At 55.2% G+C, this 23,594-nt stretch overlaps 10 protein-coding genes across 10 annotated transcripts; 7 read left to right on the plus strand and 3 right to left on the minus strand.

The window, feature by feature from the left end:
- Window positions 1-285: 285 nt before the first annotated feature.
- On the plus strand, window positions 286-2,446 carry cprA (NADPH--hemoprotein reductase cprA; the record flags this gene model as incomplete). The annotated part of the gene is made up of 2 exons (XM_056688586.1): window positions 286-2,076; window positions 2,150-2,446. 2 exons carry the CDS (start codon window positions 286-288, stop codon window positions 2,444-2,446), a joined length of 2,088 nt encoding a protein of 695 aa, XP_056541015.1.
- Window positions 2,447-3,220: 774 nt separating this feature from the next.
- N7482_006462 (DDB1/RSE1 family protein) lies at window positions 3,221-6,961 on the plus strand (the record flags this gene model as incomplete). The annotated part of the gene is made up of 4 exons (XM_056688587.1): window positions 3,221-3,315; window positions 3,433-6,082; window positions 6,148-6,594; window positions 6,659-6,961. 4 exons carry the CDS (start codon window positions 3,221-3,223, stop codon window positions 6,959-6,961), a joined length of 3,495 nt encoding a protein of 1,164 aa, XP_056541016.1.
- Window positions 6,962-7,342: 381 nt separating this feature from the next.
- Window positions 7,343-7,906, minus strand: N7482_006463 (uncharacterized protein; the record flags this gene model as incomplete). Its single annotated transcript, XM_056688588.1, has 1 exon — window positions 7,343-7,906. One exon carries the CDS (start codon window positions 7,904-7,906, stop codon window positions 7,343-7,345), a length of 564 nt encoding a protein of 187 aa, XP_056541017.1.
- A 402-nt stretch (window positions 7,907-8,308) lies between these two features.
- N7482_006464 (CENP-S family protein) lies at window positions 8,309-8,929 on the plus strand (the record flags this gene model as incomplete). The annotated part of the gene is made up of 4 exons (XM_056688589.1): window positions 8,309-8,341; window positions 8,400-8,523; window positions 8,664-8,697; window positions 8,812-8,929. 4 exons carry the CDS (start codon window positions 8,309-8,311, stop codon window positions 8,927-8,929), a joined length of 309 nt encoding a protein of 102 aa, XP_056541018.1.
- Window positions 8,930-9,932: 1,003 nt separating this feature from the next.
- On the plus strand, window positions 9,933-11,337 carry N7482_006465 (uncharacterized protein; the record flags this gene model as incomplete). Its single annotated transcript, XM_056688590.1, has 5 exons — window positions 9,933-10,079; window positions 10,140-10,173; window positions 10,236-10,484; window positions 10,553-11,119; window positions 11,210-11,337. The coding sequence occupies 5 exons, from the start codon at window positions 9,933-9,935 to the stop codon at window positions 11,335-11,337; spliced, it is 1,125 nt and encodes a 374-aa protein (XP_056541019.1).
- Window positions 11,338-12,054: 717 nt separating this feature from the next.
- Window positions 12,055-12,924, plus strand: N7482_006466 (uncharacterized protein; the record flags this gene model as incomplete). Its single annotated transcript, XM_056688591.1, has 2 exons — window positions 12,055-12,503; window positions 12,585-12,924. The coding sequence occupies 2 exons, from the start codon at window positions 12,055-12,057 to the stop codon at window positions 12,922-12,924; spliced, it is 789 nt and encodes a 262-aa protein (XP_056541020.1).
- Window positions 12,925-13,576: 652 nt separating this feature from the next.
- N7482_006467 (putative extracellular protein) lies at window positions 13,577-15,022 on the minus strand (the record flags this gene model as incomplete). Its single annotated transcript, XM_056688592.1, has 1 exon — window positions 13,577-15,022. One exon carries the CDS (start codon window positions 15,020-15,022, stop codon window positions 13,577-13,579), a length of 1,446 nt encoding a protein of 481 aa, XP_056541021.1.
- A 985-nt stretch (window positions 15,023-16,007) lies between these two features.
- Window positions 16,008-16,217, minus strand: N7482_006468 (uncharacterized protein; the record flags this gene model as incomplete). Its single annotated transcript, XM_056688593.1, has 1 exon — window positions 16,008-16,217. One exon carries the CDS (start codon window positions 16,215-16,217, stop codon window positions 16,008-16,010), a length of 210 nt encoding a protein of 69 aa, XP_056541022.1.
- A 579-nt stretch (window positions 16,218-16,796) lies between these two features.
- Window positions 16,797-18,938, plus strand: N7482_006469 (UV-endonuclease UVE-1; the record flags this gene model as incomplete). The annotated part of the gene is made up of 2 exons (XM_056688594.1): window positions 16,797-17,345; window positions 17,415-18,938. 2 exons carry the CDS (start codon window positions 16,797-16,799, stop codon window positions 18,936-18,938), a joined length of 2,073 nt encoding a protein of 690 aa, XP_056541023.1.
- Window positions 18,939-20,076: 1,138 nt separating this feature from the next.
- Window positions 20,077-22,455, plus strand: N7482_006470 (phosphatidate phosphatase App1 family protein; the record flags this gene model as incomplete). The annotated part of the gene is made up of 1 exon (XM_056688595.1): window positions 20,077-22,455. One exon carries the CDS (start codon window positions 20,077-20,079, stop codon window positions 22,453-22,455), a length of 2,379 nt encoding a protein of 792 aa, XP_056541024.1.
- Window positions 22,456-23,594: the final 1,139 nt, after the last annotated feature.

Below are 23,594 nucleotides of genomic sequence, written 5' to 3' on the forward strand. Positions count from 1 at the left end.
CCCTTCTTCCTCTTTCCTTCTTCGAACAGGAGCCTGTTGGGATTTTGTGTTGGTCTTCTGCGGTCAATATAGGGACATCCTGGCATCCCACACGACGCCTCTTCCGTCTGTCCCCCCTTTTTGCCTTTTTCTGAGTTTCCCTTTCGCCTGCCGCCGCCAATTTCTCCGCTCCTCACGGGCCCGCCCGCCGACCAACTCTCCGACGACGACCACGACCACTTCTCCCCTTGTGTGTTGCGGGGAACAGGACCACGGGAAGGTCTGACTCCTTGAATTCCAGCCATTATGGCGCAACTTGACACCCTCGATCTGGTCGTCCTAGTGGCTCTCTTGCTGGGTAGCGTCGCCTACTTCACCAAGGGAACCTACTGGGCTGTCCCCAAAGACCCCTATGCCTCCTCCGCCACCGCCCTGAATGGCGCCGCCAAAAGCGGCCAGACTCGCGACATCGTTCGGAAGATGGATGAGACCAATAAGAACTGTGTGATTTTCTATGGCTCGCAGACCGGAACCGCCGAGGACTACGCCTCGCGCCTGGCCAAGGAAGGTTCTCAGCGCTTCGGTCTGAAGACCATGGTTGCCGATATCGAGGACTACGACTACGAGAACCTGGACCAGTTCCCCGAGGACAAAGTGGCCTTCTTCGTGCTGGCCACCTACGGTGAGGGTGAGCCGACCGACAACGCGGTCGACTTCTACCAGTTCTTCACCGGTGACGACGTCGCCTTTGAGGGCGGCGCGGGTGCCGATGAGGCGCCTCTGTCCTCCCTCAAGTATGTTGCATTTGGTCTGGGAAACAACACGTACGAGCACTATAACGCTATGGTCCGCGAGGTCGATGCCGCCCTCACCAAGCTGGGGGCGCAGCGCATTGGATCTGCCGGTGAAGGTGACGACGGTGCCGGAACCATGGAGGAGGACTTCCTGGCCTGGAAGGAACCGATGTGGGCTGCCCTGAGCGAGGCGATGGGACTGCAGGAGCGTGAATCTGTCTACGAGCCGGTCTTTTGTGTCTCCGAGGACGACGAAAAGTCGCCCGAGGATGAGTCTGTGTACCTGGGAGAGCCCACTTCCGCCCATCGCGACGGTCAGCCCAAAGGCCCGTACTCCGCCCACAACCCGTACATTGCCCCGATTGTCGAATCCCACGAATTGTTCACTGTTAAGGACCGTAACTGCCTGCACATGGAGATCAGCATCGCCGGTAGCAACCTGAGCTACCAGACCGGTGACCACATCGCTGTCTGGCCCACCAACGCCGGTGCCGAGGTCGACCGCTTCCTCCAGGTTTTCAATCTGGCGGACAAGCGGCACTCGGTCATCAACATCAAGGGGATTGATGTCACTGCTAAGGTCCCCATCCCGACTCCCACTACTTACGATGCCGCCGTTCGCTACTACATGGAAGTCTGCGCCCCCGTCTCTCGTCAGTTCGTCTCGACGCTGGCTGCTTTCGCCCCCGATGAGGAGAGCAAGGCCGAGATTGTGCGCCTGGGTAGTGACAAGGACTACTTCCACGAGAAGATCTCCAACCACTGCTTCAACATCGCCCAGGCGCTGCAGAGCATCACGCCCAAGACCTTCACTGCCGTTCCGTTCTCCCTGCTCGTCGAAGGTCTCAACAAGCTCCAACCTCGCTACTATTCCATCTCCTCCTCGTCTCTGGTTCAGAAGGACAAGATCAGCATCACCGCTGTCGTCGAGTCCGTTCGCCTGCCTGGCGCCTCGCACATGGTCAAGGGTGTCACCACCAATTACCTCCTAGCTCTCAAGCAGAAGCAGAACGGCGATCCTTCTCCCGACCCTCACGGCCTGACCTACGCGATTACCGGTCCCCGAAACAAGTACGATGGTATCCATGTTCCCGTCCACGTCCGCCACTCCAACTTCAAGCTCCCCTCCGATCCGGCAAAGCCCATCATCATGGTTGGCCCCGGTACTGGTGTTGCTCCTTTCCGTGGTTTCATCCAGGAACGTGCTGCTCTGGCCGCCAAGGGCGAGAAGGTTGGCACTACCTTGCTGTTCTTCGGATGCCGTAAGCGCGACGAGGATTTCCTGTACCAGGAAGAGTTCCAGGTAAGAGAAACAGTCTTTCCAAACACCACCACTTTCATCCAAACAAAGCAATTTAACTGACTCATTCCTCCAGACCTACCAGGAGCAGATGGGTGACTCTCTGAAGATCATCACCGCCTTTTCCCGTGAGGGTTCCGAGAAGGTCTATGTCCAGCACCGTCTAAAGGAGAACGCCGAGCTTGTCAGCGAGCTGCTCAAGCAGAAGGCTAACTTCTACGTGTGCGGTGATGCCGCCAACATGGCCCGCGAGGTCAACCTGGTGCTGGGTCATATCATCGCTCAGCAGCGTGGTATGCCTTCCGAGAAGGGTGAAGAGATGGTCAAGCACATGCGGAGTAGCGGCAGCTACCAGGAGGATGTGTGGTCATGATTGATGAGACACGTTTGTTTGTTTTTTCCCATTTCCCTTTCTTTCCGCAGTGCCGTCATAATCCCTGCCTCCCCCTTGACTTTTGCTATCTAGACGACCCGGGCACATACATTTTCGGCCCCTTGTGTTTGCCAAATCGGTATTTATTTCCTATTCTTGGCGGGTTGATGTATGCCTACCCTTTTCTTTTTTTTTTTTTCTCTCTCCTCCCATTTTTGCTTCAACTTTTATCGGCCTCGAGCTGTGGACAAATTCTCTTATATTTGGAAGCTCTCCAGCGTTTCGTTTCTGCTTGCAACGGGAGCACTGCGTGGGCGGGATTTGAGTGATGGTTTCTTCGGTAGACGTGGTTGAAATTTACAAAAAGGATTTCAATCTACTGGATTTCATATAGAGAGCTACCGAATATATTTAAAATGCAACCTACAGAACTTCTCGGAAAGCGACATCCTCTAAACAGACTCGCTGGGCAGTCGGGCTGATCCCGCCTGTTTTCGGCTGTAAGCGCGGACTTAAAACGTCGTCATTGGCACCGCCCGGCAGACCTCCAACATCCTTCCTCCCCTCGCTGCAGCTCACAGTCCTGGAAATTTCGAATTCCCGAGGAGATGCGCCATCACCGACCTCAGGCCTAAACTATCCCACCCTTGCCCGACTGGATTTGAGTTAGTTTTCCTCGATCCTTTTGGTGCTCATCATCCCCCCGCAGTGGTCCTGCGACAAGCTGCGACCCGCACGAAATACTGCGATACCGCAGCCTGTGGGACACCCACCATGGCCTACGTGGTACCCATCCATCGGGCCAGTGGCATTCGCCATGCAGTGAAGCTGAATTTTATGAATTCCGAGGAGGACTGCTTGGTGGTAGCGTGAGTGTCACCACTGTATAGACGGCTGGGATTCGGGTATCTGGGGCTTTGCTTCCCGGCAAGCTCGGGGCGCGACGCAAACACGGCGCATGCTAACATCAAAATTCCCTGTCCTAGAAAAGCCAATCGCCTCGAATTCTACACCCTTACCCCGGATGGCCTGATCCTGGCCCAGACCCGCGCGCTCTACGCGCAGGTCACCATGCTGGCCCGTCTCCCGGCGCCGGCCAACTCGCCGACCGACCACCTCTTCGTTGGCACAGACCAGTATAACTACTTCACACTCGCCTGGGACACGGAGAAGCGACAAGTCCGAACAGCCCGCAGCTATGTTGATATCGCAGAGCCCTCGGCCCGAGAATCGCAGACCGATCCACGGTGCCTGGTTGATCCCAGCGGACGGTTCATGACGCTGGAGGTCTACGAGGGCGTGATCGTGGTGATCCCGATCATCGAGTCGACGAAACGAAAGGGCCGCGTCTCGCAGGCCACACTACAAGCTGATACGCCGCAGGTCGGGGAACTGGGCGAGCCGACTGCGTCGCGGATTGATGAGCTGTTCGTGAGGTCGTCGGCGTTCCTGCACTCCGGGTCCAATCAGCCGTGGCTCGCGCTGTTGTATGAGGATAACCAGAAGAAGGTCCGGCTGCGGATCCGGGAGCTGGAGTATAGCCGGGCTACTCCGAGTGGGCCTGCGGATGCTACGTTTAAGGAGGTGCAGGAGAAGAAGCTGGATGGGGGTGTTTTTGCGCATGAGCTTGACCTGGGCTCGTCGCATTTGATTCCTATTCCTGCTCCGCTAGGTGTGTTTCTGATCGTACTTTTCTCCTATAGACTGCTTGTGCTGACGACTAGGGCAGGTGGCCTCATTGTCCTGGGAGAGACATCTATCAAATACATCGACGACAATGCAAATGACATGATCTCGCGCGACCTTGAAGAAGCAACTGTCTTTGTAGCCTGGGAGAAGGTCGATAGTCAACGGTGGTTGCTCGCTGATGACTATGGACGATTATTCTTCCTGATGTTCGTATTGAACAACGAAGGCAACGTCGAGGATTGGAAACTGGACTATCTGGGAAGTACATCTCGAGCCACAAAGCTTGTGTACCTCGGCGGCGGAATTCTGTTTGTCGGCTCGCATCAGGGTGATTCACAGGTGCTTCGCATCGGCGATGGCTCCTTTGAGGTCATTCAGACCCTGTCTAACATTGCACCCATCTTGGACTTCACCTTGATGGATCTAGGAAACCGCACAAGTGAGGTTCAGACGCACGAGTTCTCGACAGGACAAGCTCGGATCGTGACTGGCTCAGGTGCTTTCGATGATGGAACTCTGCGAAGTGTGCGTAGTGGTGTCGGAATGGAGGAGCTTGGTGTCTTGGGTGAAATGGATCACATCACAGATTTATGGGGACTGCAGGCTCAAAGCACAGGGAGCTTCCTCGATACGCTGCTCGTGACCTTCGTCGATGAAACGCGGGTATTTCGCTTCAGCGCCGATGGAGAAGTCGAGGAGCTGGAGGATTTCCTCGGGCTCTCTCTGGCGGAGAGTACACTCTTGGCAGCTAATTTGCCAGGGGGTCGAATCCTGCAGGTTACGGAGAAGAAAGCCCTGATTGCTGATCTTGAAAACGGGATGGTCACATTCGAGTGGACGCCCCCGACGCAGAAGGCGATTACTGCAGCCTCAGCCAATGATGACCACCTGGTGCTAGTTATTGGTGGCCAGGGCCTAGCGACCTTTGATATCCAAAATAACACCCAGCTCATTACACAAAAGGACATGGGTGCAGACCAGCAGATATCGGGCGTGACAGTTCCAGCCAAGCCTGGAGGTGTCTGCATTGCTGGGTTCCCCCAGTCCGCCAAAGTGTCCATCTTGGCTCTCCAGGATCTGTCCGAGCTGCAAAGCCAGTCACTAGGCCCAACAGGGGAGGCCTTCCCCCGATCCGTTCTGGTGGCAGACGTCCTCGCAGACAGCCCACCCACCCTGTTCATTTCCATGGCCGACGGCAGCGTCATCACATTCACACTGGACCCGCAAACATACGCACTCACCGACATGATGAAGTTGATCCTCGGATCAGAACAACCAACCTTCAAGAAACTTCCCCGGGGCGACGGCCTGTATAACGTCTTCGCTACCTGTGAGAATCCGAGTCTGATCTACGGCTCCGAGGGGCGAATTATATACTCCGCAGTTAACTCTGAGGGCGCCTCCCGAATCTGCCACCTGAACACAGAGGCATTTCCAGAGTCTATCGCCGTGGCTACGGCACGGGAGCTCAAGATTGCGCTTGTAGATAAGGAGCGTACAACACAGATCCAAACACTACCAATGGGCTCGACTGTGCGTCGCGTCGCCTACTCACCATCTGAAAAGGCCTTTGGTCTCGGCACGATCGACCGCAAGCTGGAGGATGGCGTTGAAATCGTCAAGAGTCATTTCGTGCTCGCTGACGAGATCCTGTTCCGCCGCCTGGATGCGCTGGAACTTCACCCAGACGAGCTAGTCGAAAGTGTCATTCGCGCTGAGTTTCCGGCTGGCAAGGATGAGAACGGGAAAGATGTTACTAAGGACCGGTGGATTGTTGGCACGGCGTATCTGGACGAAGATCGAGCCGAATCTATCCGCGGGCGGATTCTGGTGCTGGAAGTTGATCATGGGCGCAGGTTGATCCAGGTCGCCGAGTTAGGAGTCAAGGGTGCGTGCCGCGCGCTAGCTATGATGGGTGACCGAATTGTCGCAGCCTTAGTCAAAACTGTAAGTGATGAGGCCGTCCTTGTCAAAACCTGGACGGTGTTGGCTGACTGCTGCTTTCCTTCCAGGTTGTCGTTTTTAAGGTGATCAACAACAACTTTGGTTCGATCAAGATCGAAAAGACTGCCACATACCGCACATCAACAGCACCCATCGATGTGACAGTGGTCAATGATCTGATTGTTGTCGCCGACCTGATGAAGAGCGTCTGCATCGTGCAATTCACCAAAGGACAGGACGGCGTTAACGACAAGCTGGAAGAAATCGGCCGACACTATCAAACCGTCTGGACGACGGCTGTCGCCTCTATCGATAAAAACATGCTTCTCGTCAGCGAAGCTGAAGGCAACCTCATCGTGCTATCCCGCAACGAAGGAGGTGTCACCGACCAAGACAAGCACCGTCTCGTCCCAACCAGCGAGATTAGGCTAGGTGAAATGGTCAACCGGATCCGTCCCATCCACATCCAACAACTTGCCAGTCTGACAGTAACACCACGGGCCTTCGTCGCAACGGTTCGTGCCCTCTAATCTTATCCTATCACTCAAGCCTCGAGCTAACACCCCCTTCCCACTACAGGTCGAAGGTTCAATCTACCTTTTCGCCTTGATCAACTCGGAACACTACGACTTCTTTATAACGCTCCAGAGTGTCATCGCCAGCAAAGTCGAGTCTCTCGGCGGCCTGCCCTTCGATAAATTCCGTGCCTTCCGGACCCTCACGCGCTCCGCGGAGGCACCGTACCGCTTTGTGGATGGTGAGCTGATCGAACGGTTCCTTGACTGCGAGGCTGTTGTGCAGGAGGAAATTGTTGCGGAGGTGGGCTCAGGCGATGTGGCGAGCGTGAAAGGAATGATTGAGGCGCTGAGGCGGTTGCATTGATCTCGCGAGGCCTTCGATGAGGAATTTTTCATGTTTTTATGTTCATGATGCACGGTCAAGATCGGACTTGGGTTTAAATCTCCCTCTCTCTCTCCTTTTCACTAATTATTTAGTTTCTAGACGGAAGACCATGAATAGCTTGACGATCAATCCGGATGAAGCATAAGAGTTGATGTTATTTCTTCACAATCTTTACGTATTTATGTGGATAAACAAGCCATGGGATGCAGATTAATCAAGATTAGTACAGTGGGGGGTAAAATTACACATGAGCAACATACGCAATGCTATCTATAGGATTATGGGATTCGATTCACCCCCGAGCTCTTCAGCTGGCCAACCTCAGCATCACCGTGCCAGACCCAAGCCGACACTCCCCGTTTATGCATCCTTCTTCTCGGCCTCCTCCTCACTCCAGTCCAGCAACTCCATAATCTGATCCTCGCTCAGCTTCTCCGCACGCTGGCCCTTCTCCAAGTTCTTCATATACTTCTTTTGTCTCTTGCGCGCCATCTTGTTCCACTCGGGCACACCACTGGCCTGCGCAAGCTCACTGTCGGCGTCCTCATCCTCGACCTCGTCATCGGTATTCTCCACCTCACCCAGAACCTTTCCACCATCGCCGCCGCGCAGCGCATTCGCCGACATCTTCGCCTTCTTCCCGCCCCACGCAGCCTTCTCTTTCTCCTTCTTCTCCTTCTCCTTCTTGCGGTCGCGGTCGTGCAGGTACTTGAAGAATTTCTCGATATACGGCCGGATAATGATATAGAAGATCACACTGGCGATAACCTTGGTCCAGCGCTTCGCGCTGACGTCCACGAAGGAGCCGTAGAAGTTCTTGCAAAAGCGGCGAACGACCGTGTCGACAAAGCTGAAGAGCTGCGTGAAGAAGTCGCTGGCTGCCTCGGCGGCAATTTCGCCGAAGTCGGGGCGTTCGGCGGCCATGGCTTGTTGGTGTGGATGGGCTCGGCTCTTTCAGTCGGCGGGGAATGCTGGAGCTCGGGTGGCCGCGGATGGGATCAATTGATCAAATGATGTGGAATTGAAGGGTAGTAAATTGGCGCGAGACGGGAGAGCTGAATAAAGGAAGCAGCCGATTCCCCGAGGGGAGAAAAAAAAGGGAAAGAGCACTCAGACCCGCAAGTGATGAGCGTTTGAGGCAGGAAGCTCCGATGGTCCTTTTTCGAAGGCATGAGAAATGTTCAAAAACGGAAGGCGCGATAACCCCGCGGATAAATTATTTGTCCGGAGGACGCGTCCAGAGCCAATCACCGCCCGCCGGTTCATGTATGGGACGCGCCTGGGCTAGCAGACTGACCACTATCATCTTCTCTCCTCCTCTTCAGCATGGAGCAAGTCGAAGAAGTTGGCCTTGAGGAGGTGAGTTACAGTTATTTCCCAACATGGGGACACAGGCTGACCGGTAATCCCCGCATAGCGCCTCAAGTCCGCCCTCTGGCTGTCCATTGGCAAGATCGTGGATGAGGAGACTATCAAGTTAGGCGTCAACGCCACGCCTCAGTTCATCGGTGCCCTCACAGAGATGGTGTGGGCCCAGATTGGTATGTACACATCTTGACCTTTGCCCTTCGGTATCGATTGTTCAAAGGTCATTGTGTTCCGTGTTCCGTGTTCCGTTCCCTCAATGGCTGCGCCATAGCGTCCAGTGTCCGTAGCGGACGCGTAACTGACGATTCTACAGAGACCGTCAGCCAGGACTTGGAGTCGTTCGCTAGGTGAGTCAGCCCCAGCAGACTACTAAGCAAGACGGTGCCTTTCCTTGCTTGTTTCCTCCCAGTGGGCTATCCATGGTGGTACGAACTCTAACTGGTCGGCATTACCCGATATAGACATGCCGGGCGGTCCACTGTTAACGTCGCCGATGTGATGCTGCTCGCTCGCCGTAACGAAGGCTTGGATTCGATTTTGCATGCATTCGTTGAGCAGCAGCACGAAGAGACCTCCTGAATGGCTGGTCCGCCACCCGCGGGTTGGCCAGCCCGCACGGACATTGTTTATATTGCTGGCAACAACCCCGCGTATTGCTACCACGATGCCCCACGCTCATTGGTGGGAACTTTTCCAACTCTGTATCTGGGGAAAGCCACCGATGATTTCTATGATGTATGAATGTACGACCAACCTAATTGCAACTCTCCTGCCGGCTCTCGATCCTGTCACATCCCTGCCTCCAGGGGCTGTTCCAAGGCGCAGCCGGGTCATCGGGTGTGCCTCGAACATGCTTCCGATTGTTCCACTAGATGCAAGGGCGATCCTGTCCCTGCAAATACTGCCATAGCCGGGGCTCTCTAGACCACCCACCAGTGTTCCGTGACGTCATGCCATACCCGTCAAGTTCTCACTGTGGCGTCCACAGCCCACTGTCGACCCCTACTGCCTACCCTCTATGTTATTCGAACTCCTCAAGGGTCTTGGCTAGCCGAAATCGTACTTTGTCGGGCCAACAGCCCGCCCAACCCGTTCTTGAAAGCTCCTCGTGACGTTATCCATGCACACCCTGCGCACCGTGTGGTGAACCCAACAAATGGCTGTCCCTCCAAGGGCAAGAGTAATCTGGACTATGATATCGCCTCTCTGAGTGATACCTGCTTTCTTTTCTCTGAGCCCCATCCGCACACGCTGAACGTTCTCATACTTGCGATAGATGACGTTGAATCAACTCCATTTCTGTATTCTATGAATCACCAGTGTTTGCTCGTCGCCCTGGCCAGTGCTAGTTGTCCTATCTACATAGGTGGCCACTCTGTAGATGTACTTTCGTGGCTCTTTACTCTTCTTCATTCCTATATATTGCTTGGCCACCCCTTCGACCTAATAACCTCTTTCGTTTTCCATTGACTGCAAAGTAATACCCAGCGGCAATGACAGTGACTGCCCAGGCAGCGAAGATACCCCTACAAGGAAGACAGACGATTCCAGTGCACTAAGCAGTCTATACAATTCAGTCAACATGCTGAATACTTCGACCCAAGCGGCAGATACGCTGCATACGACACTCAAGAGCGCCCGAGTGATGCAATCAGTGCGCTTTCATGGACCAGGCGATATCCGCGTTGACGAAGTAGAAGAACCCGTTTGCGGAAAGGGCCAAGTGAAGGTATACACTTGTACACTTTTGTACTTGATTCTTCCATGTGGTCATACTAAGATCCTACAGATGAGACCGGCATATGTCGGAATTTGTGGCAGTGGTATGTTCATATAGCACCCAAAGTGAAGAGTGATGATTGTTGATTCTCACTACATCGAACAGACCTACACGAGTACACAGCTGGTCCGGTACTCATCCCCGAACATCCCCATCCTATCACGGGCTCGACATATCCCGCTTCAATGGGCCATGAATTCGGCGGCATCATTGAAGAAGTGGGCAGCGATGTCACCCATGTTTCCCCCGGCCAGCGCGCCGTCGTCCGTCCGACCATCTACGATGGTACATGTTGCGCCTGCAAGCAGGGCAAGTACCACTGTTGCGAGAACATCGGCTTCATTGGACTGAGTGGTAAGTCTACTCTTCTCGCGCCACACCCAAAATCACCGCATGTATACTTACCAACGTCCCGGGGGTAGGTTTTGGTGGGGGCATGTCTCAAAAGATCGTCGCTCCAGCCGGACACTTCTATGCCCTCCCCGATAACGTTACCCTCGAAGCAGCCGCGCTCATCGAGCCACTGGCCGTCGCCTGGCATGCCGTAGCCGTATCTCCCTTCCAACCAGGCGACTCAGTGCTGGTCGTCGGTGGGGGACCTATCGGCATTGGCGTGGTGCAGGTACTAGCCCTGCAAGGCGCAAAGAAGATCATGGTCGCTGAGCTCATGGATAACCGCAAGAAACTCTGCACAAAGTACGGGGCTACGGACATCCTGGACCCGCGCGAAGTGGATGTTGCTCAGCGGGTGCACACGCTGACGGACGGGGTTGGGGCCGATATTATCTTCGACACGGCGGGGGTGGAGGGCGCGCTTGCAGGCGCCATCCCGGCGTGTCGGGCGCAGGGCGCCATTGTGAATATCGCCGTTTGGGAAAAAGCGCCGGTCATCCCAGTGAACAAGTTGACGTACAATGAGGTGCGGTATATCGGATCGGCACTCTATGATGAGGGCTCCTTTTTGGATACAATTCGGGCCATCAGCACTGGTAGGTGCTCCGATTATCCAGTCCCGGGATGATTGATTCGAATATTTTCTTGGGATTGAAGTGGCTGGACTGTGTTCTAACTCTTTGCAGACCAACTCAAGCCCGCCGATATGATTACCGCACGGATTGCACTGAGTGAGGTAGTGGACAAGGGCTTCCAGGCACTATTGGATCATCGCGATCAACACTGCAAGATACTAGTGGATGTGCAATCGTAAGGACAGCCTGATTGGCTCGGATGGTAGCTATCTTGGGAGGGTGGTGAAGAATAGGAGATAGAGTTCTGCATGTATCGCATAGTGTATAGTTTATACTTTTTCATCTCATCCGTTGGGTCTTGCGAGTAGACGTAGGAGTACCGCATCGGGAAGTTGCCAGCCTCTCTGGGCGATGGCTCCAACACGAAGGGCTGGGAACTCCTCGCCTTTTTGCCATGCGCGCATTGCCTCAGTCATCTTTGCCATAATAATCATTATTGGCTGCCATTGCCATAGTGCCCTTGCCGGCGTACTTTCAGTCTCCACATGCAGTGGCGGTTTCCACTGCACCGCCCGGACCAAATCAGTAATCTGCCCAGAGCGAACGCCGTCTCGAAGCGGCAGGGTGGAGCTTCGATCCTCCACCAGCCTCGTCGCCCTCAAATCAAAAGCCTGCCAAGCACTGCTTTTTGCGCCAGACTGACATCAGCGGATCCCCTGAGGCCCGCCAAGCGCACGCCTTGTGGCGCAGACCCGGCCATGTCCCCATCAGGGCCGGCGCTGCGCCAGGGATCGGCTGGGGCGCATCCACTGATCTTCAACTATTGCGTCGCGCAGGTGCCAGGGTCTTCTTATAATCCGCCCTGAATCCTGCTGCCTCGCGGGCCCTCGCTCTTTAAACCGTGCAACCCTCCCACATATTTGCAAAATACGTGCATTCCATCGTCACCATCCATCATGGGAGTCGGCGGAGTTGTCTTGCGCTTTTTCAGCCTCGCCATCCGCGTGCTGCAGTTCCTCGATTCGGCCGTCATCCTTGGCATCTTTTCCTACTACCTCGCCGTCCTCGCCCGCCATGATCTCGCTATCCCAACCTATATCAAGGCCGTCGAGGGTCTAGCCGGTGCCGCCACCCTCTACGGCATCCTGGGGACCCTTTTCGTCTGCTGTCTCGGCGGAGTCGCTTTCTTCGCTTTCCTCGGTGTCGTGCTCGATGTCTGCTTCACCGGCGCGATGATCGCCATCGCCATCATGACCCGCCGCGGAACCCAGACGTGCAAAGGGACTGTGGATACCCCGCTGGGCAAGGGCAATGCCGATAATAACGCCGATACCCCAGCCGGCACAAGCTTCAAGATGGCCTGCGAGCTGGAGAAGGTTGTCTTTGCAGTCTCGATTATCGGAATGTGAGTGCACACCCGATTTGCCGCCCCCCCCCCCCAACACAACCACCACCCGTGATCATCAATACTGACTGTTCCCCCCAGCTTCTTCTTCCTCATCTCCATTCTCTTCCAGGTGCTGCTCGCCCGCCACCACAAACGCGAGAAGCGTTTCGGCCCCTCCCCCGCCAACAACTACACTTCCGGCACCAGCCGCAAGTGGTGGGGCCGCAAGAAGAACAACCCCGTGGCCAGTGGCGGAGTCGATGCTCTTCCCGGACACCCCACCCCCGGTGAGGTCGAGATGGGCACTGAGAAGCAACCCCAGAAGAACTGGTTCGGCTCATGGGGTGGGAAGAAGGACACCAACGTCAACAGTACGCCTGCCACGGGGGTACAGAATGGCTATGGCTACGGTAGCTCTGCCTACACCGGTAACTACTAAGGCTTAGGCTGTGCAGATCCATGCCCATCTTGCTTTTATATATATATATATCTCGCTAGGATATAGGGTGGTTGTGTGCTTGCTACTACATGCTATGCACCTGGATCTTGTGCTTTTTGTTTGGCCGACTCGTGCTCTGAAGGTGCCAGTCGATGAATGTATGAACCTTTTCGCCATTTCGAGCTGAGATACCATGTTTTGCTATTCAGATTGAATGTGTACGTTACCTGGGAGACACGGTGATCAGCACCCAGATGGGCAGGGCTTGCGGGCCTTGCATACGACATAATACTAATAGTGAATGGAATGATGACAATTCTACAATCTGATCGGGATGGACATAGTAGGTAAAAAGTAGTGGTTGAATATATTGTTCCTAGGGCTACATAGACATAAAAACGGAAACAAAAGCCACCCTGACCAACCCCCATGCATCAAAACATTAATACACCTGCAGAAACCGAACACATCCCGATACCGTCATTAGGAATATCAAAAGCATGAGGACATCAGCATCGACATAAGCATCACACGACCATTGCTCCGTCGATAGGAAATAGAAAACACCGGCGCCAAACACCAAGGGAAGAAGGGTAGAAGAACAAGACTTGACCGACCCAGTCGGGGATATCTTCTCAAGGGAAAGATCTTTTCAAGGACTCCAGCCGGCAGCGACCATCTCGCCCAAACGGCACATCATGCCCGGAGCAACGGCGCCCATGAATATGGGGCGTGAATTGGAGCACATGGCCCAGGTGTATCCATCAGGAGAGCATAGAATCTCGCCGGAAGTGCAGGTCCACTGGGCAACGTAGCTGGAGAAGGCGTTGTTGGTCGAGGCCACGGCAGTTGACTGGCCACTGAGAGAAGCCTGGCCACTGAGAACACGGGGATCAGCGGTGGGAGTACCAAATGGCGAGGCGACCTTGGACACAGACGGGGTGTCAGTGGTGGTACTGCGAGTGGACAGGGCCGACTTCTCGTCGGGACAGTCGGTCTCCTTCTGCTGTTTGGTGGTAGTTTTGCCGGCGTCTGTCGTGGAAGAAGTCTTGCTGGTGGGCTTCTTGCTAGAGGACTTCTTGATAGAGGACGTCTTGCTGGAGGACAACTTGCTGGAGGACGACTTGCTGGAGGACGTGCTCTTGACCTCTTTGGAATCCGACTTGGGAGTGGAAGAAGCGTCCGACTTGGTGGTGGAAGTGACAGGAGAGTCCGACTTGGAAGTGGAAGAGGAAGAAGAGTCGCTGTCGCTGCTGGAGAGGAAAGGAGCGCTGCCTGTGCACTTGTAGCCCTTGCCATTCCCATCGATCTTGCCCACGACATTGTCTCCCGGCTTGGGGAAGTCAACCGGCTCGCCCTCGATTGTCACGCAGCCACCTGCTTGGCCCGCGTTGGCGACGAAGAGCTCAGGCAGGCTGTCGAAGGCGGCGGTCTTGGACTGACCCATCATCTCGGTGTCATCCGCGTCATCGGTCATGTCGCGCTTGTCGGCCTGCTCCATGGGTGGGTGGTTGATGTGCAACATCTTGCCCACCGCCGCCATCGGCTTGTCGACGAGCTTGCTGCCGTGCACCACCTTGCCCTTGCTCGTGCTCTGAGTCTTGTTCCCAGCGCTGCTCGAGCCGCCCCCAATCGTGACCATAGCACAATTCATGTACATCTCGCGGTTTCCAACTTTGTTGAACCAGGTCCAGGCCAGCAGGGCCTCGCCTGACGGGGCATCGGAGGGGATCGTGAAGTCGTACTTCTTCGCGATCGGGCAATCGCCCAGCATTGACTCGATCACCTTGAAGGTCTTGCCGTGGTCATAGGTCAAGGCGAGCTGGCAAGAGCCGCCGCCGTGGGTGGCACTGCCATCAAGCTCCATATCGTACGACTGGCCGGGAGAGTAGGTTGCCTGCGACTCGAACGGGTCGTTGGCGTAACCTTTGCACGGGTAGTCACTTCCCGAAGTCGACAGCGGGTTCGTGTAGGAGTAGTCCTTCTGGCCTTGGCTGTCTTTGTTCAGAGGACTGCGGATAGGGTAGGGCTTCATCATCTGCATATGCGCAGAGGCACCACTCGCCAACAGGCCGCCGAGGATCGCAATGCCCTTCATTATGGAGAGAATCTACTCCTCGTTAGTCGACCAGAGAGCTCCTCAATCCAAGTACCAGGTATCGTGCGCATCTACTTACCAAAAAAGAATAGGATAACTCGTAAACAAGCGGGTATCAAGGTCAACAGTCTGAAGCTAAGCACTCAACCACCAGGGTTAAATCTCTCAACTTGCAAAAGACAGACGGTTGAAAAACCAGGAGGAAGGCGAATTCGGCCCCGTCGAGTATAAATAAATACTGCTAGCCACTAGCATTCTCCAGCGTTGGCCAAAAGAATGGGAGATACCATCGCCTTGCGGTCCAAGCCCACGATGTATGTCGGGCACGCAACGGCCTCGCAACGCGAAGAATGCGGGTGCACCACTCGCGCTTGCCTCGACCAGATGGACTTTGGCGATAATCGCGCCATTCCAGCCGTAACGAGTAGAAGTCCATGGTAAAGTTCCCACTCTGGAGGATGGTACTGTCTTCCGCCTCCGCAAAACAGTGCGTTCGTTGATGTGCTCGACGGTAACAGGGATCTAGACACATCACTCTATCCATATCCAATATCCAAACATCGTCCCGTTGACGAGGCCAGCGCACTACCACACATCACAGGTTCTTTAGGTTGAGCTGCCACAGGGGCTTGATTGCGTAGGCCTCGCAAATATGAGAGCCACGGTGTGAGTGCCTTCATTCCGCATTGAAAATATTCTCCGCGAGCCCAGTTACCGTGGAATCTGGCCATGATGTCAAGCACTCAACACGCGTCGAATGGACCTCTGAACTGAGTGTGCAAGACCAAGTCTGTTGACCGCGCGACAGCTTCTGCATTCTCCCTTCGTTGTCGCTTTGCTGGGAATTTCGTTGCACTCTGCTTACATCTTCAATCAAACGATCTGGGTTGGATTAGGGCTATTTTACCCATTTTTCCCCGTTCATCAAGATCAAGATCAATTCTGCTTGCCATGTTCCACAGCCCGTCCCTTCCATCCAGTGCACTCAGTAGATATGCTGCACTGCCCTGATAGATACCGCAAGGGTGTTGGCCAGACGTGTTGGACCTAAGGGGTTGTCCTGCCTACCCCTGGTGCGCCCTGCATGCCGCAGGTCAGGGCTCGTGAAATGTTCCTCACGGCCGTGTTGATCGTTCGTCCACGTCTTCTGGATAGAGTCATACTTGGTGAGAAGGAGCTTGGACTCCTCTTCCATCGTGGGGTTGTCCAGCTTATTCTGTCAGCTGGCTGGCTCATCCTATCCTGTAGAAGTCAAGAACTCCGCCGCATCAATTCTGGGCCAGCCTGGCATCATATAACCGCAATGCAAGTGGTCAAGCAATATCCTACTCGGTTCCAGGTTCCTGACACAAATTGGAAGATGCCTGCCTTACTCCACCTCCAGACCATATTAGACCGTTGTGGACTGTCGCCCTTTTTCATCACGAGGGTATAGACTCCCTGTACCTTGTCGCTGGGTGAAAACAAAAAAAATAGGATGACTCCACTTCCCTTCTGCTAATGGTAGAGCAGTAGTATAGATTCAAAATGAAATACTCGTGTGCTTTCCCTAGACTCTGTCGTTCTAGTCTCCTATCATACAGAGCCGACCTTGTTCCTGGTTGTATGCCGTACGGAGTATAGTCCAACTCCGCGATGCGTCGCGCCCTTGCGATTAGCGCGTCATCGTCCCGCCGCAAACCCGCGCGCCAATCCAGCCGTAAATGCAACCTCCGTTCTTCCAGCACACCCCCCTCAACCCCCAATTCCTCCCAGAAGTTGGACAGCACGCTGCATGTGTCGGTCTTTCGCACGGCTGCTGCGTGCACCGCCAATCCAGCATGCCGGCCCCCCGAGGTCTAGCCCGGGGGCCCGTCGCCACCCCTCGTCACTGAGGCTACCCGATCGATCGATTGCCGTGGCGAGCGCCAGATCGCCTGCCCTGGTTCTGGGCCAAGTTTTTCATGTCGCGCGACTGGCTCCGCGCTTTCCTCTTCTCCACCCAAGTGCTCCCACCGGTCTCGCGGTCTTCTCGACATACCCCGGCAAGCTTGTCGCATCGACTCCTCAGACACATTCACAGGGCCTCGCGCACGATCTTGATAACGCGTTCAATCCGGAAGCTGTCGCCATGGCGATAGATACAACTGTCGCCGGCGTGAAGCCGGCGGATATTCTGAATGGGGACGTTTCTCTACCTGCTGGTCAGGCTGAGGCCTCCCTCGATCCAGAATCGGACGAAGATGTGCCGGTGGACGCGGAGGAGCTTCAGGAAGCTCTGGGACGGCCGCCTCCAGTGAACAGCAGTTACCTTCCTCTACCCTGGAAAGGACGCCTGGGATATGTAAGTTCCTTCCGAGCAGAACAATGTCTCTGTTGATCTTCTGAACTGCCAATGCTGATGTGTGCCCAGGCTTGCTTGAATACCTATCTCCGCTACTCCAATCCCCCAGTGTTCTGCTCCCGTACATGCCGCATTGCCTCCATTTTAGAAAATCGGCATCCACTGAATGATCCCAACGAGCCCCCACACCCAACCAAGAATCGGCCGAATCGGGAACAACCAGCAGACGTCGCGCGAGGGCAGGCCTTTGTCGAGGGACTGGGACTTGCCAATGCGCGCGACCTAGTCAAGCTCCTGCGCTGGAATGATAAGTACGGCATCAAGTTCATGCGCCTCAGCAGCGAGATGTTCCCGTTTGCCAGCCATAAAGAGTATGGCTACAAACTGGCGCCGTTCGCATCAGAAGTACTCGCAGATGCAGGGCGGGTGGTTGCAGAACTGGGCCACCGAGTATCGGTTCATCCTGGCCAGTTCACCCAGCTCGGGTCCCCCAGGAGAGAAGTGGTGGAAAGCTCCTATCGAGACCTCGAGTATCACTCAGAGATGCTTCAGCTTCTCAAGTTGCCTCCGCAACAGGATCGTGATGCCGTAATGATTCTGCACATGGGCGGCGTCTTTGGTGACAAGGCAGCAACTCTGGACCGTTTCCGCGAGAATTATGCTGTTCTGTCGCAGGACATCAAGAACCGGCTGGTCCTGGAGAACGACGACGTCAGCTGGACAGTCCATGACCTTCTCCCCATCTGCGAGGAGTTGAATATTCCTCTCGTACTTGATTACCACCATCACAACATTCTGTTCGATGGGAACGAGCTGCGCGAAGGCACGCAGGATATCATGGCGCTTTACGACCGTATCGCGGCCACCTGGTCCCGAAAGGATATCACACAGAAGATGCACTATTCAGAGCAAACTGCTCCGGCCATTACCCCTCGGCAACGACGTAAGCACAGCGACCGCGTGGCCACTTTACCACCCTGTGTTCCTACGATGGACCTGATGATCGAGGCCAAGGACAAGGAGCAGGCCGTATTTGAGCTGATGCGAACTTTCAAGCTGCCCGGCCACGATCTAATCAACGACCTAATTCCATACACACGAACCGATGAGAACCAGCCGTTCAAGCCGCCACGGAATTCTAAGAAGAATGGTGGCTTTGTCGATCTTGAAGGAGCGGTGCCTCCGCCTCGCACTGTTCCCGACGAGGAAGTCGGCATGGGCGGCCCGGAGAGAAGAGTCTATTGGCCTCGGGGCATGGAGGAATGGCTCCGTCCCGCAAAGAAGATTGTCAAACCCAAGCCCAGCACAAGCCCAGTGAAGCGCAGTGCTTCCAAGAAGATGAAGATAGAACCCACTACCCCAAATGGCGAATTGGAGACTCCGGTCAAGAAATCAACCAAGACATCAACCAGGCGGGCGCCCACTTCGGCCAAGTCTCGTACAAAACGGAAGGCTGACCAAGTTGAGTCTACACCTGAGTCGGACGAGGTAGGCCGCATGTCTGCCGAAATGGAAAAGACTGTGACTACTGAAACATCGACGCGGCGGAGTAGTCGCGCGAAGAAGATCAATTATACCGAAGATAGCGCATAGCTGGCTTTGGCTGTTGTACTGTATATTTGCGGAAATCTTACCATACCCTCGTGCATAGGAAGGCGCCCCGGCATTTGTTTGGGATTTCGTTCTGCTTTATTTGATGTTATGAAGGAATGAATACACATAGGTAACAGCATCGGTTTTTGTTGTCACATGCAAAGTATATATTTGGCCCCGAGTGTTGTTGACGGGCCCTCTCAGAAATCAATACCCTATGAGATCCCAGAATTAGCCTATGGACAGTTTCTCGGCACTGACACAGGGCATAATAAGTCGTAGTAAGAAATGACAATCAATGAGGATTCCTACTAAGCCAGGAATAGCAAGGCCGATTCCCTGCAAGGCTATTGCCGTGCCCGTGAGTACAAAATGAAGTCAATTCTGGGCCGAAGCAACCTGGCGTCATGGCGGCTCCGCGCCCCGCAGGCACTGTACCTAAATGTCTCCGCTCCTCAAATTGTTGTCCTCCGCATATCCTTAGCATCCTGCATCAGCGCTCTCTGAATCCTTTCCGTGAGTACCTGGATCTGGGCACTCTTTATCGTTGCCTTCTTCCTGAGACTGTCTCTTGCCGCACTAGACTATTCTTACTAACTGGACGCCAGCCGCAGGGCTGAGTCCCCTCGCACAGAACCACCACCAATTAGTTTCCCCCTCCAACACTCCGGAAACCCTGGCTCCCAAACCATATTTTCGTTGGCCAGTCTCTCGCTCAAGGTCCTTCTTATCTAGGCGGCTGCCTATAGCTAGCCCATTCCTCCCCAACTGGAAACCCGTCTCTCGCTTCCGACCCCGACCCAGCAGACTCTCATCCCTCCTCCGCATCCTCGTTGGCCCTCAGGCAACCCGGCGCACCCAAGACCGGCTCTGGAATCTCCGCTACGAGGCCCTCCCGGCGCTCCGACACCGGGCGCAGTCGCGTATCTACCGCGCCATCGTCAAGCGGCAGGCGCGGCTTGCGGCGCGTAATCGCAGACTCGGCGAGGGCTTCGTTGCGTCTCTTCTTGGGTCCAGGCGACGGCTGTTGCGGGGCGGGAGAACTGCTCTAGCTGCGGTAGGGAGTCAGCTTGGGAGACGCTCCAGAACGATTCGAGGAGAGACCCCGGACGGGGCGAAAGATGCTGTGAGAGTCTCGATGGCATCGGCATGGGGCACGGGCAGTGGCGACGGCGCTACCCCTGGCAGTCGCCGCAAGAAGGCGTATGAGTGGTTCAAAGCGGCAAATGAAGTTGGCCAGTCTTATGCGTCGCGGTGGACTAGCCAGCGGGGCGATCCCCAGCAGGACTATTACCATACACCGGGGGCATTCCCAGATGTGGAGATCGCACGATCCGGCGACGAGGAGATGGTACTGTTTCCCAGCTACGCGAGACACTTGAGACCCAAGAAGAAGGTTGAGACTGGCGGGCGCCAACGACGCGACTCGTGGTCGGAGACTATCGATGAGTACCGCGGTCTCTCGGAAAAGAGCAAGCCTACAGGGGATAGCTGGGAAGACCCTAACCTCGAGAACGCGGTTGTCGATGTTGACGTGCGTGGGTGGATATATGCGCCTAGTCGGGGTCCGATGAGCCGCAAGCATCGTCTGATGGTCAAGCTGGCGAGAACGCTCAGCGGTATCCCGGCTCCGTCCGGGGCATCGGCCGACGAGAGCTCTGAACGGTTGCCTAGCAAGGGCGAGGATGAGTTGGTGGATAAACAGATGCAGACTCTGGTGGACAAGGCGGAGAACGAGGCGGATGAAGCCTGGAAGAGCTCCAATGGCGACCGGGCAAGGGCGGGCGCCGGCACCGGCCAAGTCGCGTCCATGACCAAAGACGAAATATCCATGGCCAATGCGCATCTGATGGAGAGGCTGCGTTCGTTCCTGACAAACCCCATGGCCGGCATGCCGGTGACAGTGTTCTTTTTCAATGATGAGCAGAGCGAATCCCGGAACCTTCTGACCGACGAATCGGGGCATTTTAGTATCCGCGCTGCCATGCCATTCGCCCCGACTCATATCCGGGTCCTCGCTTCAGAGGACCTGTCTGCCGCGAAGCCGATCGATATCATCGAGCCGGTGGGCATCAGTCTGATTAGTGACATCGACGATACCGTGAAACACTCCGCCATTGCCAGTGGCGCAAAGGAGATGTTCCGAAACACATTCGTCCGTGAGCTTGCCGAGTTGACTGTTGACGGCGTCAGCGAGTGGTATACCCAGGTGGCCAAGCAAGGCGTGGAAATCCACTATGTCTCCAATGCGCCGTGGCAACTATATCCGCTTCTGGACCGATACTTCAAGTTGGTCGGCCTGCCGCCGGGCTCTTTCCATCTCAAGCAGTATACAGGTATGCTGCAAGGCATTTTTGAACCAACCGCAGAGCGCAAACGGGGTTCCCTGGAACAGATTATGCGGGATTTCCCCTCACGCAAGTTCATCCTCGTGGGCGACAGCGGCGAGGCTGATCTGGAGGTCTACACCGATATCGCGCTGGCAAACCCCGGCCGCATTCTGGGCATTTTCATCCGTGATGTTACGACCGCAGACAACAAGCCATTTTTCGATCAATCTGTTGGCCACCTGGGATCAGCATCTGGTCGTAGCCATAGCACTCCCCAGCTTGCCGCCCATTCGGACGCTCTTGTCAACAGACCGACACTGCCACCTCGTCGGCCACTGGCGCCTCCGCCCCCCATCGATTCGAAGCATCTTGATAATGAGGACCTGATCGACCTACGAGACGAGGACGCGAAGGATACTGTTCCCGAGATTCCCACGGCAACGAAACCACGGGCCCCTCCTACCAAGCCGACAAAGCCCTCTTCGCTACGGACGACGTCTGGAGTAGCCGATGTGACCGACCCTGCGATGAAACATGACACAGTATCGACGCAAGAGGCGATTCGCCGTAAACCAGTCCCTCCTTTGCCGCCTCGACGCTCATCGACGGCTAAGGCAGATCCATTGCTCGACCTGGATCCATCCCCGATCACTCGCACTCGCACGGAGCCCCTTACTAGCGAAGGCAACCCAGCAGGACTACCAGCGCGCTCCAAAGCGCCGCCTCCAATCCCGCCTCCACGACGCTCCCACACCTCTTCCACCATCGGGTCTGCATCCAGCGGAGCCTCCACCCCGCGACTTGCAGCACCAGGTGCCAAACAATCATACCCGGCTGCCGCCTCAGCCGCGGCCCAAGCAGCTCTCAATTACGCCACAGATCGACTCAATCTTTCTGCTTCCTCCGCGCCGGGCCTGCGCACATCTGCATCCAATCAATCCCTCGGGCGGCCATCCACGAGCAGCTACAACAGCTACGGCGTGAGCGATCCCCTCCCAACTAAACGCGAAGAGCTCTGGCGCCGTCGCTGGGAGCGCGCGACCGAGATCCTCGAGCAGAGGGGCGTTGTCCTGGGAAGTTGGCGCATTGGGTCTGATGCACAGCCTGTCTGTCTGTGGCTGATTAAGGAGGCGATGCAGGAGATTCGGGTGAATCGGGCGCAGGCGGGCGCAGGACGCCGGCCGTAGGGCTGCATAGCTAAGTGGGTGGTTGGGAGATTGAGATTTGTACATAGGCTATAGACTATTCACACTTATTTTGTATGCGATATACGGTACATGTGTGCTTTTCTGTCCTCTTAACGTGATTCGGGGGATAACTTGCCTCAGTTGACTGCTGCGGAGCCGAACGAGGCATATATCAAGCCCCGTCCATCGGGTGCACCTGCATTGGGTTGGCGCCTCTTGGCTCTGGATTCTGTTTCATTTGCGTCGAGTAATTCACTGAATCATTAATGATTTTTGCAAGTCAATTTCATCATGAGTGACCGGCACACGGCGTGGAAATTGTAAACCGACGACGGCGTTGTGACCTTGAGTCGGCGCGTAGTCGATGAGACCGTTCACAGTATAGTCCAAATTTAGATTTAAGCTGTGCCTCTAGACTTCCTAGAGTCTTGAAATATGAAACCGAGGCGCAAGCTGGAAGTAAAATTACCGATTGATGCAGATTGAAATGACCAAGTGGAAAGTGGATGTAGATCGGGTGAGGCCTCGGCTACAGTCGGTTATCGAGTATCAACTGCACATCGTCTGGGATCAGCCAATATGTAGCATCCAATGCCTATTCGCTGAGATGTTGAGCCCGCAACGTCAAGAATAGAGCCGAAGACGCATGGATAGTATCTAATCTCTGTACAATCTTAAATACTTGGCCGTTCCACCCAACCGGCTATTCACCAGTGGGGCCGCCCGTGAAAGAATTAAGCAGTGGAGAAGGCAACGAAGAAACGGGCGACGATGACTGTTTCGCTACATTCCATTCGCCCGACGAGCGGTGTTGATTCGGGGAAGTAACTATCGGGTTCTTCTGCTTGCAATAGGAAACCCCCGCTGAAGTTTCGCTGCTTCCATCTCCGCCGGACGACTGGCCAGCAGAGCATGACAATGATTACTCAGCACCTCTCGGGCCTCGGCTGAAAATCAGATGCACGATGATTGGCGACCGCAGAAATCTGGGGAACGCCAGTGCTGCCACCTGCGGGCTGGCCGTGGGCCAGTCTGCCCAGCTGGTCCAGCCTTTTTGGATACTTGAAGTGACGGATGCCCACCTGGCCCATTCTCTCCCTTCTCTACTCTCCCGACTGATTCCCCCCCTCCTCCCCAAC

The sequence above is a fragment of the Penicillium canariense genome (genome assembly GCF_028826845.1).
Source record: "Penicillium canariense strain IBT 26290 chromosome Unknown utg000004l_segment0_segment0, whole genome shotgun sequence".
NCBI lineage: Eukaryota > Fungi > Ascomycota > Eurotiomycetes > Eurotiales > Aspergillaceae > Penicillium > Penicillium canariense.